At 37.1% G+C, this 17,793-nt stretch overlaps 2 protein-coding genes across 2 annotated transcripts; both read right to left on the bottom strand.

Moving 5' to 3' along the window:
* Positions 1-370: 370 nt before the first annotated feature.
* LOC121758717 (regulator of nonsense transcripts 1 homolog) lies at positions 371-12,649 on the bottom strand. Its single transcript, XM_042154110.1, has 29 exons — positions 11,884-12,649; positions 11,444-11,695; positions 11,187-11,357; positions 11,023-11,073; positions 10,310-10,402; positions 10,139-10,234; positions 9,627-9,677; positions 9,420-9,538; positions 8,481-8,589; positions 7,911-8,033; positions 7,751-7,822; positions 7,285-7,356; positions 7,115-7,181; positions 6,118-6,260; positions 5,923-5,994; positions 5,719-5,847; positions 5,063-5,218; positions 4,589-4,702; positions 4,405-4,503; positions 4,254-4,331; positions 3,894-4,028; positions 3,691-3,765; positions 3,473-3,584; positions 3,009-3,382; positions 2,854-2,916; positions 2,708-2,779; positions 2,442-2,570; positions 1,216-1,335; positions 371-1,035 (listed from the first exon to the last, which is right to left on the bottom strand). Exons 1-29 carry the CDS (start codon positions 12,397-12,399, stop codon positions 904-906), a joined length of 3,795 nt encoding a protein of 1,264 aa, XP_042010044.1. The 5' UTR covers positions 12,400-12,649; the 3' UTR covers positions 371-903.
* Positions 12,650-13,595: 946 nt separating this feature from the next.
* LOC121757046 (haloacid dehalogenase-like hydrolase domain-containing protein Sgpp) lies at positions 13,596-16,482 on the bottom strand. Its single transcript, XM_042152517.1, has 5 exons — positions 16,278-16,482; positions 14,691-14,802; positions 14,402-14,553; positions 14,037-14,298; positions 13,596-13,953 (listed from the first exon to the last, which is right to left on the bottom strand). Exons 1-5 carry the CDS (start codon positions 16,298-16,300, stop codon positions 13,777-13,779), a joined length of 726 nt encoding a protein of 241 aa, XP_042008451.1. The 5' UTR covers positions 16,301-16,482; the 3' UTR covers positions 13,596-13,776.
* Positions 16,483-17,793: the final 1,311 nt, after the last annotated feature.

The raw sequence follows: 17,793 nt of genomic DNA on the forward strand, positions 1-17,793 counted from the left end.
AGAAATTGGTAAAGTAAGAGAGATGGAAGAAAAAAGTAGATAAAGTATGGGAGAAAAGAGAAAAAATAATAAAATATGTAAGATAAACTTTTTATTTTTAGAAAAGGGATTATTTTTTTGTAGAGATCCCAGAATGGTAAAATGAGATTTTTTTCATAGACGGAGGAATATTAGTTATCTAATTTATTTATTTTATTCCACTTTAACTCATGACACTTACAAAACTACGAGAATTGTATCGAATTGAATTTATATTTACCCTGGCTCAAAACTAAAAGCAAAACATACACATGTACTGATGCATTTCTTTGAAGATGCCCTAAACCATTACATCTTCCCAACAATGGCACAGTAATAAACAAGAAAGACAGAAGGAAACATGGCTCTCTAGCATTAACATCAATCTCAAATTCATCTTGATACTCTACTAAAAAAACAGCAAGCATCATCCCAAACTTAGGGTAACAAATACTCTTGTCATCAGCATATATATATATGCATCTAATAGCTCATTACATTTCGGGAGAGATTGAGGTGATAATTTATCAACCATGCTGTCAAAATCATAGCAGGAGCTGCTCTAGTGCGATGAGGCCACTTACTGGAATTCACTGATTCTGCTTCCAGATCCATTTGGTGTCGTCCATGCCGCGTAGGTCATTGGGGTTACATCTCTTCTAAGATCTAGTTGTGTACCAGACACTGTTTGCCTCTGAGTCGATCTTAATCAAAATTCAATTTGATCCAGTCATTTCAGAAACTTCCTCCAAGGATTGTGTCATCAATCTACCTGATACCTTTGTCAAACTCTCAAACCATCTTTCGGGTGCATAATATGCTACACACGACAGCACAAAACAGATATCTGAATGCGGAAACAAAACATCCAAACCTAAACAGCCATCATCCATTGTAGTGAAGCTTGTAATTCTGGGATCCTTGACCCTGCTGGGATGATGGCTGCGGCTGAGAGTTCTGTACATTTAGTGGCTGTGAATTGTAGTGGGCAAATGGTTGTGAATAAAGGGGATTCAGCTGCAAACAGACAAGCAACACTATGAACATTCCAACTCCAGGTGTACATGAAGAGTCAGCACAGGAACGAGGGACATGCTTTAGCAATCAAAGAGGGAAATAGGGCTAAAATTCTCAACAGTGAGAGATAAGCGTGACAAATAAATTCCAACATAACTCAAATGACGAAATGAAAATTACCTGTGACTGAAGAGGATTGGCATTGGCCACACCAAAGTGGTTTTGAGAAGCATCCTCTTGGGATTGATCACTGAACGGAGCCTGGGTAAATAAACCTTGAGAACCATGGGCCATATACTCCTGAAGAAAATCAACACATTTTATGTCAAATGAAAGCAGAAGTGCAGCTATTTGCTTAGTTGATAGGCAAGCAAGTGGTCTAAGGAAAAATCCATCAAGTGGATGATTGAATTAAAGTTTTGAGGCAAATCCAAATGCCACCTGAACTGCTCGGAAGTGTCAAACCTCGTACATATGGTATAAAAAAAATTACATAGTGAACAGCCACAACCATATCTTAAAGATAAAAAAAAGTCATAAGCAACCAATGGAAATACGATTTCAGTCAAATTCTTGTCATTTCTCTAAGCCTCATTATCTTTTGGCATAAAAGTGAACACTGAACAACTTATACCTTGTCAAATTCAAAAGGAAAGCTTAGTTTTATATACTGTACTACTTTTTAAACTATTGAAAGGTAAATACTTACAAACCCACAACTCACAAACAGATGAGTAAATAAAACAATAAAAAAATAAAAAAGAACTAACCCAATGGCCAATAAGAAAGAACCATGTGTTACTCCTTTTCAAAACATGTCTCAAATATGTATGCATCAAAATAGTCAAAATAATTTATTGGTTTTGGTTAGTTTACTTCAATATTTAAACTAATAGCTACCTACAGCAAATACACATTTTCATTTGAACATATACCATTCTGAATGTCAGTCCAATTAAATTATCAGTTGCCTAATGCATGTATATCATATTGATTTCCAAGCCTTCCAATGATTAAAGAATTAAATACTGAAGCCTGTTGAACTTGAGGAATGGTATGAAGGAAAGACACAAAGGACTGTTGTCGTCTTAGTCTAAAAATATTCAGTAATACCATTAGTGATTAACTCATTCCAAAAAATCAGATATTCTTCTCATTCAACAATCATAAAAGAATTTGCCAATTTCCTATATATATATTTTTATAAGAAATAGATTATGCGTAACACAAAGGGATTAGAAATCCCCAAAGAAGTAAAGTCATGCTAATTGCATATACAAAGTCCCTGTCTAGCAACATTTAAAATAAAAAGGTGTTGTTCGAATTCTTGGTAATCTGAGTCCCACCAAGCAACTCTACACTTACACCTTCAATTATCCACAAGAGAAAAAGAATCATATTCAAACCTGAGACATGTAATCATTCCCTGGAGGGAAACGGGCATATCCAGCTTGAGAGCTCTGGTTAAGAAAGCTCCCAGGAAATCCTTGTCCTCCCTGTGTAACATAGTCAACCGCATACCCACTCTGAGAAGCCTACAGAGTAACCAGAGTTGCATAAAATGAGTAAAGTGCAGCAAACAGATTGCTAGGAAATTCCATCTAATAGTAAAACAGATTGTTTTGACTATACAGACAAACTTATCAAGAAAAATATAAAGATATTTAAGTACCTGAGTGGAGAACTCAGCAACATTATAAGGGATGTGTGATCCCTGACTTTTGAAATCATCGCTCAAAAAGTCCTGCAGAATGGACAAATAATAAGCACAAAGAAACTGACCAGATATGCAGAGACTAGAGATGCTAAAGAAATAACCTGAGACATGCCGCCCATGGAGAATCCATCCCTATATGTTTGGTTTGGTCCTTGACCTGTCACCTGTATTCCACAAACAGAAGATCTCAGGCTCTAATCAGAACAGTACGAGAGATTAACAAACTATACAAGAGAAAAATTCACTGAACGCATACATTAGAGACATAACCCGGTTGGGACAGTGGTCCAGCAACGGTTGGTTGGCTACTAGCATTATCCATAGACGGAAAGTTGAAGTTTGACGCAAGGCTTCCAATAGGAGGCTGTCCACCTTGCTGGTGTGAAAGATGACTACCAATGGGTGCACTGGAATTCCCACGACCAACACCAAATCCTCGGCTGCCTGGTTGTGGAATTTGAGGAACAGCGCCAACAGGCCCATGTACGGCACTACGAGCGGGGATGGCATATGGTTGTGATGGAGGTCCTCCATGGTATGGAGGCATGGGTACCCGAGGCACTGCAAAACCAGAAGGATGACCACCAGGCTTAGGGGCACCATTTGGTGGACCAGGAGGCATGTACGGACCTGCTTACAGAAACATCATTACTTTTCCAGGAATTATAATTATAGAAGGCAAAAATAAAGATTTGGCCTCTAAACCCTAAAATAACATACCCCTAGAGCGAGGACCCCTTCTATCAGTATTTTGGCTGGAGGCAACAGATCCAAAATTATCAGTGGGAACAATACCTGCTCCACCATAGAAAAGTCTCCGTTCATTGTAAATCTGCACGTGTTAACCACATAGTCCATGTCAAACTGACTCAAAAGAAACAAACAACAGAAGATAGGAAGATGAGTTCAACAACATCCATGACACATCCAATAGATACCTTTTTCGGTTTCTGAAATTGAACCATACTCTGCTTTAAATTATTCAAAGGTCCTTCAACCAAACATTCATGTTCCTGATGAATCAAAATTCTCTAAGTCACCAAAGAATTGCCACAGAAATGAGCCAAAAAGTTATTCTCTAAGGGATGCTCATGGCATGTTAACCAAAGAGCAAAACACAATATAAGCACTAAGCAGTTACCTTATAGTGTGTTAATAAGCCATTCCACAGAGGCTGCTTGCTTAGAACTTTAGGATTTCCTAATATGACAATACCATAACGAGCACGTGTGAGGGCAACATTAAGCCGCCGTGGATCATTGAGGAAACCAATGCCCTGAACATACACAGAATGAGATTATACTGGGAAAGATACATCATCGTGAAGCTATTTACATACAGAAAAACAACTTTACAATCATCCACAGCCCTGAAACTACCCTACAATCTAACCCCACCCCCAAAAAAAACATAATTAAACAATATCATCTGTACAGACCATTGAAATAACCCTGTCTAATAGTAATGCAATATGCAAACATAAACCACAGTTAAAACCCACCTGATGCTCATTACTCCTCACACACGATAAAATAATGTAGTCTTTTTCCCTACCCTGGAATGAGTCTACGCTTGCTACCTGAAACAGAAATTTCATCAGCTTTGATCTTTGGGTAGATTCCATAATGCAATTTTTTGATATCACATCTCACCTCAATTTCTTTGTATAGTTGCTGACGTAGAGCACCATTTCGTGACATGTAATTGACAATGTATGCTCGTTGGCCTTCATAGGGTGTTATAACACCAATCTGCCAAAGGCCAACTTATAACAATCATTTTACGAACTGAAAAGTCTAAGCACCAAATCCAAGAAATACAGAGGTTTCAGCAAACCTGACTAGGAACAACACCGCTCTTCAAAAATGTGGTTACAATTTTCTCAACATTTGCAGCCTCAGTTCTATTTAAATATGATGTACCACTAGCACTGATTTCCTCTTGTCCCATCTATACAAGGTAAACGAAAAAAACATTCTTTCAGAAACAATGACAAAAGTGAAGAAAATGCTTACAGAGATGTGTATCAAACAAACAGCCGAAAATAGAGGAAATATAAGCATCTCTGATTCAGTCTATCTTGGTTATGCTATATAAAATAAAAGGTAGTAATTCATAGCATGTAAAAGGCCTTTCAGACATCACGGCAAGCAAAACTGTATTCCTTTTGTTCCAGCAGCAGTAATAATATCAAGATTCCATAAGATTGTTATACGCAAAACGAGCATCAACTGTCATTCACAACCTTCCAAAAAATGCATGAGATGTTAATGCCTGAGAAAACACATCAGAAATGCTAATCTGGTATACCTGGACATAAAAGAACATGGGACGATTCGGTACTGGCCATGGAAAATCAATGCCAGGTGATTGCCTTTCATTTATTGTAACTCCATTCTGAAGAGTACCTTCATAAAAGCTGTTAGATGGAAACTCAGAAAGAGCCGGGTGCATCCTGTATTGAACCTGGAAAGGAAAATCGATAAGTATTTAGAGGAAAAATGTAGAGAGCAATATGAAAATTCAAATATAAGCACATCACAACTGTAATTAGAGATATAGCTGATTCCTGCAACTCAAATATGAAAAATGTTACTTAAAGGAAAATACTTCATCTGATTCCTGCAACTCAAGCATCAAGACAACAACACAACACAAATGCAGATATAGCTGCTACTTGATGTGTCATAACATGTATGTACCAAAATTTACAGCAGAGAAGACAACATTTACATAAGCACGCTGCAGGTACATGTACATTCAATTCGAGATACTGAATAACAGAATGAGGAGTGCATAAGGAATCAACGGAAGGGTATAGAGATAGAGAAGATTTGGGTCTGTGCATAATTATAATGAGCATACAAGGTAAAGTATTCCCCAATCAACTGGAGAAACTTAGTAATCAAGCAGTGCAGAAAACATGCTTCCTTAGAGTTGCAAAGCAAATAGAGATTATAAATCACCTGCAATCTAATTGGTTTCACACCAAGCATCACAAGCCGTTCAAACAAAGATTGGGCCAGACCAGCCCGTGCAGCTTTCTTGCACATAATAACAGGACCCAGCTGGCAGTGATCTCCCACAAGGACAGCCTGCACCAAGCTTGTTCAAAAAAACAAAGCTACATAACCAAGTATAAACTATAAAGTAAGGCGAACTTCATTTACCTGTTTCGCTCCAAGAACCAACGGAATAAGACATTCAGGTTCTGTCGCTTGAGTGGATTCATCAATAAGAACCTAAAATTGGCTTTCAAAATTAATATTGCGAAATCCAAGGTGAAGATAGTAGACTAAATAACCCACTCCCCAATATATAGAAGGTTATCAACAAAAACTGCCGAATTTGTAACAATGTATCACCTGGCGGAATCTAAAATTTGCTAAACGAGGGTCCCCAGCCCCCACACATGTACAGCAGATCACATCAGCACTTTGAGATATCTCCCTCTCCGTTGCTCGTTTGAGGGATTTATACTTTTTCTCGTCACTGCTCGATAATTCTCCTGCAAAGTTTAGAATTTACATGAACAATACTAATTTAAAACATTCATAATTAAAGGCAGAAAAACTTTAAAACATCCATTTTGTTCAAAACTGATGATAACAAAATAGTTCAATAAACCAATGATCCATGCAGTGGCTGTTTCAGAGGAAACATAGATACCTTCTAACAAGGGTGCAAGGAAAATAAAGAAGATGTCTCTCATTAAGTCATGTCCATGATACTAATTTGTTCTTTAACAAAGACAAATATCAGAATAAGTGAATATGGTCATTCTCATTAAGAAAAACAATTTCCTTTGATGGTTCCATACAGCACTGATGGTGAGCATGGTACCATATTCTCCCTGTCCCCATATTAACCAATTTCAACCAAAACTTGGGAATTTTACTAAGTTATCGGGCAAAATCATCCGGGAACACATTAAGAACAATACAGCAGTTACAGTGAACGCAGAAGTTCTGTTCATCCCATCATTCTCCAACCAAAAGAACAACACAAAATACCAAAGAAAAACTTGCAAAATAATTTGCATTTATAATCTTGGATGTAATAACTAAGCATGGACATATATGAGCCAACCAATACCTTTACTTGATTGAGAAAGGGGAATGTATTAGCAATTTTTTTTCCAACAGGAACCTTGCGACATAAACCTCAGTAATTACAGTTTATCCATTTTATCTCGAACATATCAGACAATCCATCATTTAAATGTCAAATAACCAATCAAGAAAGCTAATGCGTAACTGAACACCAAAACACACACCCTTATAAAATCCAATTTCTTTACTCAAAGTCTCAAAAATGCTGATTTAAAAAGAAGGACAAATAAGGAAAACAGAGGTAACACACCTTGTTCATCTTTCAGTTGTTGTAACTTGTGAAGTTCACTTTTTTCGGATGTATCTAGATGTCTAACCTGTGTGTGTAAAGAAATAGAGAAGCCTAAACACCTTCATATGCAGAGGACATGGCATTGGAAAAAAAAATAATATCTTCACCATGTACAATATGAAACAAACCTGATAGTGCAAGGTTAAATGCTCAACAGGGGAACTGACAGCTTCCCTTGATTTTGCACAAAGTCTGACAACCTTATCATTAAAAGAAAAAAGGACTGATAAATAAATAATCTGCCAAGAAAGGGACATAAATCTCAAATTTGCACAATCAAGGAATTCATTAGATCTATTTTAGTGCTCTCATTCTCTCTCCCCATTTCCTTTTTACCCTCTTTTAGCATATGGCTAGGAATCATGGAAAGCCAGGTGGAAAATTGTAACAAGGATATATCAGCAAGCAAACTCAACCTATAATCAAGAATGATAAGAGGTGCCATCCATGAGCATCATGAATCAACCAGATTTCACCCAACCTCCATATTATGTTTATTGGGATCAGAATTTGAGTAAAGGAGTAATTTAAGGTGATACATAATACAACACATGCATTTAAGAAAAATAACAGTTTGACTAGCAATATCCAAACCTTCAAACCAGTTGCGCTTATCTTTTCGGCTAGCTGATCAACAGCAACATTACTAGGAGCACAGACCAACACCTACAACGGAAACCAAACATGAACAAAAAAGTTCCAGAGAAAGCAGATGTATCTTCTCCAACAAGCAGTAGCTGCAAAGTAGCGCTACCTGTCCCTGGCCTTGTTTGGCCATATGATACACAATTGCAGCAGATGTCACAGTTTTACCCGTTCCAGGTGGACCTTGGATGAGACTTATAGGCTTTTGTAGCACACTTTTGACAGCAAAAACCTACAACAATTGGCAAGTGTATCACAGTTTATTGGAAACAAGGAGGGAAAGGCACAGCTCAATCTGCACCGCTAAAACATCAATTTATGGAACCTTCACATAATTTGATAATCCCACCACTTCAAACACAATAAAAATCAACTTTTTTGCTTTTCTATATATAGCTAAAACAATGCTTATAGGAGATAGTTACAAAATTTTAAGAGAGAAAACACTATTTACCTAACATTGGCTATCAGACAATATTTAAGCTATTCCAATAAGTGCTTATCTAATTCTAAGGGGAAAAAATGGTGATCTCCTTCTATCTACCCACATTGTGATTCAGGGATCATACTTTTATATAAAGCTAAAATTAATCAGTACAGCTTCAAACCTTTAATAAGCATGAGGAAAAATATCTACGACAGCCAATACAAATAAAATGGAAGAGCACAAGAACCATACTTGAGATGCATTAAGTTCTGGAAGCCCAGGTGCACCAAATCTTCGAGGCAACGTATTACGAACCATCTGCATTTCAACTTCATGGCCAAGCAGATGATGGTATATATACCTGCACGCATGCAGCAATATCAGTCAAGGATGAAAAAATTGTAACCAAAGATCAAGAAAGTGCATTCAGTGTATGCCTAAGAGAGTAAACTAAGAAAACTATAATTCTAATTTGTAAATGCATGTATCCCTGGAATTTAAGTTAGTTTCTCATGGACTGATTCGTAAGAGGTGCTATTCGGAAAGAACTGAAGGTATTTTTTCTTTCTTTTGGAACCAGGGAAGGCAGATTATGGGTCTTGAACTAACTCTTGGCCTCACTCTTTACGCTGGCAATGCTGAATACTTATGAATAATTCTTTTCGATAGTTATTCAGAGATATTTTGGTATACATAAAACATCAAAAGATAACTTTATATTGACGGTAACTTTCTTGTTGTCCTTGCAAAATAGATAGGCATAAGGAATAACATCATCTGACACCCAAAGATCTAACAAATGATTTGGTGAGGGCAGCCACTTGATGAGAGCTTTCTTGGTACCCCGTATATCAGAAAGATTCAAACCCAGGGAGGATTAAAATTTATTTTCCCAGTGCCAGACTACCAGAAACATAAAAATGGTGAATAAGATTTTGCTAGAGGCCTCTTAATTTGATTTCTTATAGGCCTCTGCTTCTTTTCCAAGGGTAGGAACTAGGAAAATGATCTAAAGTAGACATGAATCTTCCATCTCCATGGAAAGAGAACCTGATGTACTGTCTTCCTTGTTTTTTTCCCTCTAGTTGATAATATCAGCTTTGCCTAAAGTGGTGCTTAGGAAGGCATAGACAATTGATTGCACTTTCCGACCAACTGAGATACCCTCATAAGAAGAAAGCTACCACTTACCCACTGACACTGGTTTCATCAACAGCAAAAGTTTTCATAGCCCCCTGCATCCGATCAAAACTTGTGCTTTTCCAAACAAAGTCGACACTAAAACCATGGTTGACATCAACAGGAACACCCTGCTTGAACATGGACTCAGATCTTTCATTTTTATGGTTATAATAATAATAATAATATAAAAACAAAAGCAACTAAACTATTATATACCTGACTAGCACCAAGTTCGAGAGCAACCTCCTCTTGTGCAGTCAATTTTATCTGACATGACATACAGGTTTCAACTTTCATTCAAGGATATGCAGATATGTCAATAAATCATATACTCCCTCCGTCCTAAATAGACAAAGTTGTAAACGGCATGGATTTTAATGCATTGGTAAAGTAAGAGAGAGATGGGAAAAAGTGAGAGAGAGAGAGAGGGAAAGGTAGTGTAAGGAGTGTTAGTGGATTGTAGGGTCCACATTATAAATAATGTGTAGGATTATTATTTGTTGAAAACTTTCCATATTTAGACTTGGTCTAAGTTTGGGGGCTGGCCCAAAATGGTAAACCTAGTCTATATTTTGAGGACGGAGGGAGTACTAAACAAAAGCAAATGAAAATTAGAACTCAGTCTTCCAGGTGAGAGGTTATGATAATTCAGAAACACACTACTGAACTAAAAAAACAAAAGCTCATTGCTAGAGAAAACTAGAGTAGTTCAGAATGAGATGTCATACCACATGACCCACAGATTGCCATGAGGGGTGAGCTGCATCCCCTGAATAACGGAGTCGAAGTTCATCACCAGGTACAAGGCGTATTTCATTATCTTCCTAGAGAAAAGATGCAGGTATCATCCCACAAAAATTATCGTGAAAACATACACAGTTAACAGTATGAGAGGCTACCTTAGGAAACACAAAATAAGCAATGCGCTTCTTATTAAGACCAATATCCCAACGAATTGTGATACTGTCTTTGCTTTGAGACTCCTTCATCATCTGCCAAAACATAAGACGCGGTTAGAACTCTTCTGAACATGTAAGCACCAGCAAATCTAGGATTCCAACTTGGACAACCCTAGATATAAAGCTTTCCAATATTTCTTGTTCCAAAGCCTGTTTCATTAATCATTATAAGTTCAAAACTTAATGGTTTTGTATATTTTATTTCTGTTTTGCAGGACCTCTAGGGACATAAATTTTGTCAAATGGGAGCATGCACCATTTTCTGCTGGTGATAATGTCTTATTCAATTCCAAGCAATGACCAAAATTGAACTGGTTCTCCAATAATAAACTAATATAGAGTGAAAAAAATGATTCCAGCACCAAATATGAAGGAAAGTGGCAAATACGGTGAAGAAAAAAAAGACAAACATTCTAGTGAAGTGAAGAAAAATCGCATTAACCTGTTTGCTAATGCATCATAAAAGATTTTGCTAGATTTTACTTTAACTCTCCATCACTTAAAATTTAATACACCCAAAAAATGCAACTGTCATATAAAGTGTGAACAAAAACTCATACAGGAAAAAGAATTAAAAAATCTAATTTATTTGTTAAGGGTTAGTTATTTCAGGGAAGCTCTGTGTGCAGTACAAAAATTGAGGGTAGTCATACCTTATCATAGTCTGCTTCGAGCTTAATGAGTGGTGCAAAGACATTTTGATACTGGGGAAAAAATATTACAGCAATATAATCAGATAAAGTTATTGAAAATATACTTCACTTCACTGATGAACAAACTAATTTAACTAAGACCACACCAAATTCACAACAAGAACCTGATAAGCATCTTCATACTTCGCAGCCACAGGTTGAGGCTCATCATCTACTCCAGGCTTCTCAAGATCTTCTAAGGAAGCATCTGGATTTGTCTTCCAAAGCTCTTCTATTTTATTTATCTGCTGGGCACTAATTTGTCGAGCCCTCAGCTGCTCTTGTTCAGACGGCACCTATTTTGCAGCAAATTTAACGAGCTACCAATAGGAACATGGATTCTGTAATGGAACAAGGAACATAAGGATGCCAGATGCCTAACCTTTAGTAACCATTGCAAGAAACATCGATCATCAATAAGTGGGCACCATTGACTAAGGTCCCAGTTCATGTCCTTTAACGCATTAACACTAAGACACGGTTCCCTACAAAGCAGAACAACAACACTTTCTGTCGTTGCAGATATGAATCCAAGAAGAAACACATTTCGACAGCCACAGTTATAACATTCAAGGATTGTTTCCCCCAGTGGGCTGTCTTTGTGAAGGCACACTTCTTTATGTTTTGCTCTCACCTATAATGATAAAAGAGTAGCGGTTAGCTTGGTCCAATTTACTTCTCAAACAGCACGTTCACAAAATTTAGATTGAACGAGAGTTTATCAGGCACTTTCCCCAGCTAGTAAAAAACACCAAACAAAAACCCATTATTTTACTTAATGCAAAAACTGCAAACAGACAACTTCTCTTCGCAATGACTCACCAGATGATTGACAATGTGCGAACCAGAAGTATTCCCTCGCGAATTACAAAACCATTTCCTACATGACGGAACATTGCAGCGCACAACGCAGGCCGGATTGGTGACCCCGCAATACCTGCAAGCATGCTCAGTGAAGTCTCCCTTTCCATACTCAAAATCCTCATCGTCACCGCCAGTGTCTTCGAAGTTTAGGCCGCTCATCCCCGCGGCCAAGGCCTCCACCACGCCGGTCTCCTTGCTGTTACTGTTACTAGTGCTATTATTGCTTGGCGCAGAGCGGGCTTTGGCGGCGGAGTGGGAGGCTTCAGACGAGGAGGGAAGCTCCGAGGCGGAGATAGAATCGGATGGAGTGGGCCAGGCAGCGGTGGATGATCGAATAGGCTGCGAGAGCTCTTGGAATTCGGGGTAATCGAAGTCCTCCTCGCCCTGAGTGTTGAACTCGAGGAATGTGTAGGCATCGTTGCCGGTGTCCGGCTGCGACGCCGTGTCGTAGAGATTGTTGGGCTGCGAGTTCATGCCGAGAAATCGACGAGGTTGGAGCGGAGATCACGAAATTGTGGTTTGATTGGGGAGGAATCTGAGGGGGGATTAGGATTAGGGCTTGGTCGTAGGGAGGGAGAAAGGGGTTAAGTGCGGAAATTGGGGAATCAGACGATGCTGTGTTTCTGCAACAAAACAATTGAGAGATATCAGAAATGACATATCATCGGAAGACGGCGGATTGCATCGCTACTGTCGACTAGTGAAACAGAGAATAAGAAAAATTTAAAACCCAAAAAAATGATTTCATTTAAATGTTATAATCCGATAAGTATTTATTTGAATATTGTAATACTAATAATTAAAAACCTATTTTCGAATTTTTTTTATTTTTTTATTTTATCAAGACATTCCAATTTTCCAACTTTTTTGGTTCATTTCAAATTTGGCTATAAAAGTTTTGGATTTTTGGATTCAATTTTTGGATATTCTGATATGATTCAAATTTCTTTTTTTTTTTAATTTGAATTTTTGATTGGTTTGGATTAGACAAAAATTCGACCTAAAATTCCAATATTGACCATAGCAATTTATGTTTTTTTCATTTAGGTTCGACTCTTGTTTTAAAAACCAATTGATTGATATCTTCCGTTATTGTAGGGCTGGCAATTTTCGACACGACACGATACGATAATCTGACACGAATCCGCACGAAATTATTGGGTTGGGTCAAGTCTTATTGGATCCGTGTCCTTATCGGGTTGACCCATTAAGAACTCGATAATTTCGGGTTGGGTTCGGGTCGGATGCGGGTCGGATACGGGTAACCCATTAAGAAATAATATTATTATTTTTATTATTATTTTAAAAATACGTATTACTTTAATTTTTTAATTTCTTATAAATTAGGTTTAAATAGTATAAAACGAATTTTAATTGTGTAAATTAGGTTAAAAATTAAGGTTTAATCGTGTAATATCAGGTTCGGGTTGTTATCGTGTCGTGTCAACCTATATTATATCGGGTGCGGGTCGTGTTCGGATTTGAAGGTAGCAGGTCGGGTTCGTGTTCGGATTTACAGTTTCCTTAACAGGTCGGGTTCAGGTTAGAGCTTATTGGGTTGGGTCATTATCAGGTTGACCCGATAACGACCCAATCCGCACGATTTGCCAGCCCTACGTTATTGTACTTTTACAAAAAAAATTGATTTTACTCATAAACTTAAGAACCAATTTTAATAGTAGTAACCAATTTAAAAATATGTATGATAATAATCGAACCTTTAAAATGGTTTCATGAGTTGTATGTTCCATTATTACATGAACAATGCTTAGAGGAGCTCCATATGATCTATATTTTCTGGGAATCAAATGCTTTTTTATTGTCAATCGTCATCCATTAATCTCCACTTGTCTATGCCTTGGCCTTTTTATCGAGCTCGTCGAGTACACTCCAAAGCTTCGAGTCTTCGTAGTCTTTGATGAGAAGAGATGGCTTTGCTTGCATCAGTAATTCTGCTGGGTTCCTAGTCGTCAAGCCAAACGTTTTTACCCCAGCCGCAACCCCGGCTTTTATTCCAGATACTGAATCCTGAACATGCAGCGACCAGTGGTTAGGAAGCTACAAGGATAACTAAATGAGAAATTGATTGAAGCTATGAGTAAACAAGAAACCTCGAATATACAGGTGTGCTCCTTTGACACCTTGAGAATTTCAAGTGCCTTCAAATAGGGATCCGGATATGGTTTTGCATGTTCACAGTCACTTCCGAGAATAACAACTTTGAAGAAATCTGACAGTCCAAGCAATGAGATCATCAACTCTGCATTTTCTTTGGGAGCGTTGGTAACAGCAGCTCGCTTCAATCCACGATCTTCGATCCACTTCTTGAGTTTATATAAGCCTTTAACCGGCTCTATTTTATCCTTAACAATCCTGTATAGCACTCAAACAGAGAGGTCAGTGCAAGGCTAAAAATCTAGCTTTTATCATTTGTGTGTGTTTGGGGGGGGGGGGGGGGGGGGGGGGGGGGAGGAACCTTCTGAACATTGCTTCCTTGTCTTCTAAAAATTTCACACCCCTCTCATGATTATCTGGAAAAAGGATCGAAGCAATATCTTCATTGTGTTTCCCAGCAATATTTGCTATAAAATACTCCTCGTCAATTGGAACACCGCCATTGAATCCAATCTGTTGAAAGATTTTGTCAACTAGAAGGGCAAGAGATGGTGATCCTAGACTGAAGTGGCATACCAATGAAAGAACTGACATCACACACAGAGGCGTCTCACACGGAAATGGAACAATTAGATTTAAGATATTCCTACCTCTTGAAGCATCTCACGAAAGGCATCATAATGAAGGGGGTCTGTATCGCACAATGTGCCATCAACATCGAATAGTACCGCTTCAAGTGGAGCAAGTTGCAGCAGAGAAGTTCTGATTAAAAACAAGGGAACATTAGGCTATTTAATCTCACAGTAAAATTGAGGCAATAAATAAGCAATTGATAAAATTAACAGTTACTCATGTACTAATGGAACTTCATAGCACAAGATACAACAGCAGGTTATCTAAAATCGAATATTGAGCATCCCTGTTATACACTAATTATTGCCTCAATAGTCATGATAATAAACCAATTACTTTAGTTTATCATCATATAACTATTAACAGTGTACCACACTAGCTAAGTTATGCAAATAAAAACTACAAACAGTTACTAGTTTTAGGTACGAACAATGCTAAATTTGCTAATGAATCTCAGCATTGCTTCTACCATGCACTCAGACTAGAATGCTCTTTAGCACTTTCACATACTGCATTAAATAGGGTAACTTCACTAAGTAAGCCATGAACTATCTATCTAAACTTAGATCAATCTTCTTAGGATTTGGTGCTAACTATGCAGCAAGACTAAACAGGGCCCCTAAATTGACGCAAGAACTTTTAGGAGACAAGTATCCAGGCAGAGCTTAAACTTTGAATAGTGAACCATTCAGAAAAAGTCTATTGTGCGTTAGCTAGCGCATATGACAAGTACATAGCAATTTCTGACCTAAGTAAAATTCATGTATAGGCAGTCATTTGTTACATGAAAATATGAAATATGTCTTGGTTGCCTGCTACTGTCAACATAAATATTCTAAGACGATAAAAAGGATATTGGATGAAATTGTTCTGATTAATCCATATAATAAGAGAAATTGTGACTTAGTTTTGCATGTACATATGCCGGTAATTTTTTTTACATGATTTCTGAGGAAACTGAATGCCAATTGTATATAACACACCTGCAAGAGATAATGCTTGTCTGCACACAGCTCTAAACTAGATTCGTGATAATTTTAAATGGTCCTTACTTTGTCGAAAGGGAATTTATGCAATTATGCTAATTTGTAAATCTTGCTTCCAACAGATACTCCATCAAAATGGAGCATCAAATGTTCACATGAACTACACCAGACACAATATATACCATATACTATGCAAATACATATGAATAGTTTTTATTTATTTATATGCGACTGAACAACGTAACATCCATTAATTAAACACAGTGCCTTTATGTCACTATGAATTAGTAAGGACTTCAAAAACGAGATCAATTCTAACCTAAATCAAGCAAGTTCCGATCTCCACAATCTCAAAAAGGGCAATACGGGAAGGACGGGTGACATTAACTTTGATTCGATTTCAGAAATGGAAATTCGCGAATTCCGTCGATTAACAAATCGACGCCACATATTGGGCCGAATTTTAGCCTCGAAAGCAAATCAACAAGTGATTTCTTCACCAAATGCATGACAACGCAGACAACAATCCATAGATAAACAACGATGATGCAGAGCCGCTAAGATGACGATATCGAATAGTAATTAAAGAGGAATTATAAATGAAGAATGATTATTTACCCATCAGCTGAAGAGATCGTCATCCTGTAACAACGGTAGCGAAGGTTTTCTACCCTGTTGGAGCCGTGTGCTTTTCGATTTTCGGATGCAGAAATGGCTTCCTATTTTGGAGTCTGGCATTACGATGCATCTGCATCATATATAAGTGATGATGAGTGTGCTCAGCGAATATGCGTTTCTGGATGCACTTTCACGTGGCAACATTTTCTAACTGGAGCTGTCCAACGAATTTTCCATTGGCTGCTTTGAAATTTTGAAGTTTTATTAGCAACTCGATGTCAATTTTGATTTTTTCTCTCTTTCAAATTTATTTTGATTTTTCCTCTCTTTCAAATTTAAATTAGGCTTTGGTCAATATTATGGAATTGGAGCTTTCAATTTCAAATTCAATGTTGGTAATTGGTATCACAAAAAAATTAAATTTAGAATTTAAAATTCAATTCCTTCCAATTTCATAATATGAATTCCATATCAAAAATAGATAATTGGATTCTAAATAGTTACTACCACTAGGGGTGCTTAAACGGTTCCCCGGTTCTCATTTAACCGGAACCGGAACCGGCCAGTTAATTGAGGAATCGGGAATCGGAAAATCGGTACCGGTTCCAACTTTTTATATAAAACCAATTTCGGTTAGGAACAGGTCGATTCCGGTTCCTAACCGGGAACCGGATTAAAATTCAATTTTATTTTTTTAATAATTTAATATACTAATAAATCTAAGTTAATTGAAGTAATATTGAATTGAAATCAAATAATTTGAAACATTGAGTGATTTAAAATTTAAACAAAGTTAAATTTGCAAGCTCTGTTTTCTGAAATATTTAAAATGTTTAAACCGTGATGCTTTGAATCTATAATTATTTCCCCAATCCATTTTTTATGAACTAACTACTACGAGTAGAACATCATAAGTTTGTTTTTAATTTACAAAAGAACTATACAAATACAATATTATTTCATATGATAGAAATTTACCTTTATAACAAATTTATGTAACTATTCATTTAATATACAACTTTTATGATTTATTAACTGTTCCGTATTAAACCAAAAAGTCACAACAAGATCAATTACTGTTAGAAATTCCATTGAATATTTATTTAGAAAAAAAAGGAAAATGGAATTCAATTTTAAAACTCCTTTAAAAAGAATGCTAAAGTTTATAACTCATTTTTTTGTAAAAGAATTGCTAACATAACTAATCTGACCTACTACACATAGCATCCTCTTAGGGCATCCACAGTGGTGCGGATGTCCCGGCGGACATCCCAAAAACACCTCCTGCCACGTCATAAGGACTACTCACTGCACTGCCACGTCATAAGGACATCCCACTGCACAGTGGCGGACATCCCCAAAGACATCCCGATGGACTTCCCACAATAATAAAAATTCACCAAATTAAATAATTTACGGTATTAAAATTTTGACACAAATACGGAGAAATTGCAACCACTTTATTTAAAAAAAACATACATACTACAAAAAAAACATACATAATTATTAAAAAAAT

This window comes from Salvia splendens, chromosome 12 (assembly GCF_004379255.2).
Source record: "Salvia splendens isolate huo1 chromosome 12, SspV2, whole genome shotgun sequence".
Classification (NCBI taxonomy): Eukaryota; Viridiplantae; Streptophyta; class Magnoliopsida; order Lamiales; family Lamiaceae; genus Salvia; species Salvia splendens.

Bases quoted from the DNA above. Each gene is read 5' to 3' on its own strand.
- LOC121757046 (XM_042152517.1), bottom strand. From the start codon at position 16,300: ATGACGATCTCTTCAGCTGATGG. The intron at 14,803-16,277 runs GTAAATAATCAT...GTTTTTAATCAG, and splicing joins ACGATCTCTTCAGCTGATGG to AACTTCTCTGCTGCAACTTG. The intron at 14,554-14,690 runs GTAGGAATATCT...ATCTTTCAACAG, and splicing joins TTCGTGAGATGCTTCAAGAG to ATTGGATTCAATGGCGGTGT.
- LOC121758717 (XM_042154110.1), bottom strand. From the start codon at position 12,399: ATGAACTCGCAGCCCAACAATCTCTACGACACGGCGTCGCAGCCGGAC. The intron at 11,358-11,443 runs GTTAGGCATCTG...GCTGCAAAATAG, and splicing joins TCTTGCAATGGTTACTAAAG to GTGCCGTCTGAACAAGAGCA. The intron at 2,917-3,008 runs GTATGCGTTCAG...TGTGGAATACAG, and splicing joins AACCGGGTTATGTCTCTAAT to GTGACAGGTCAAGGACCAAA.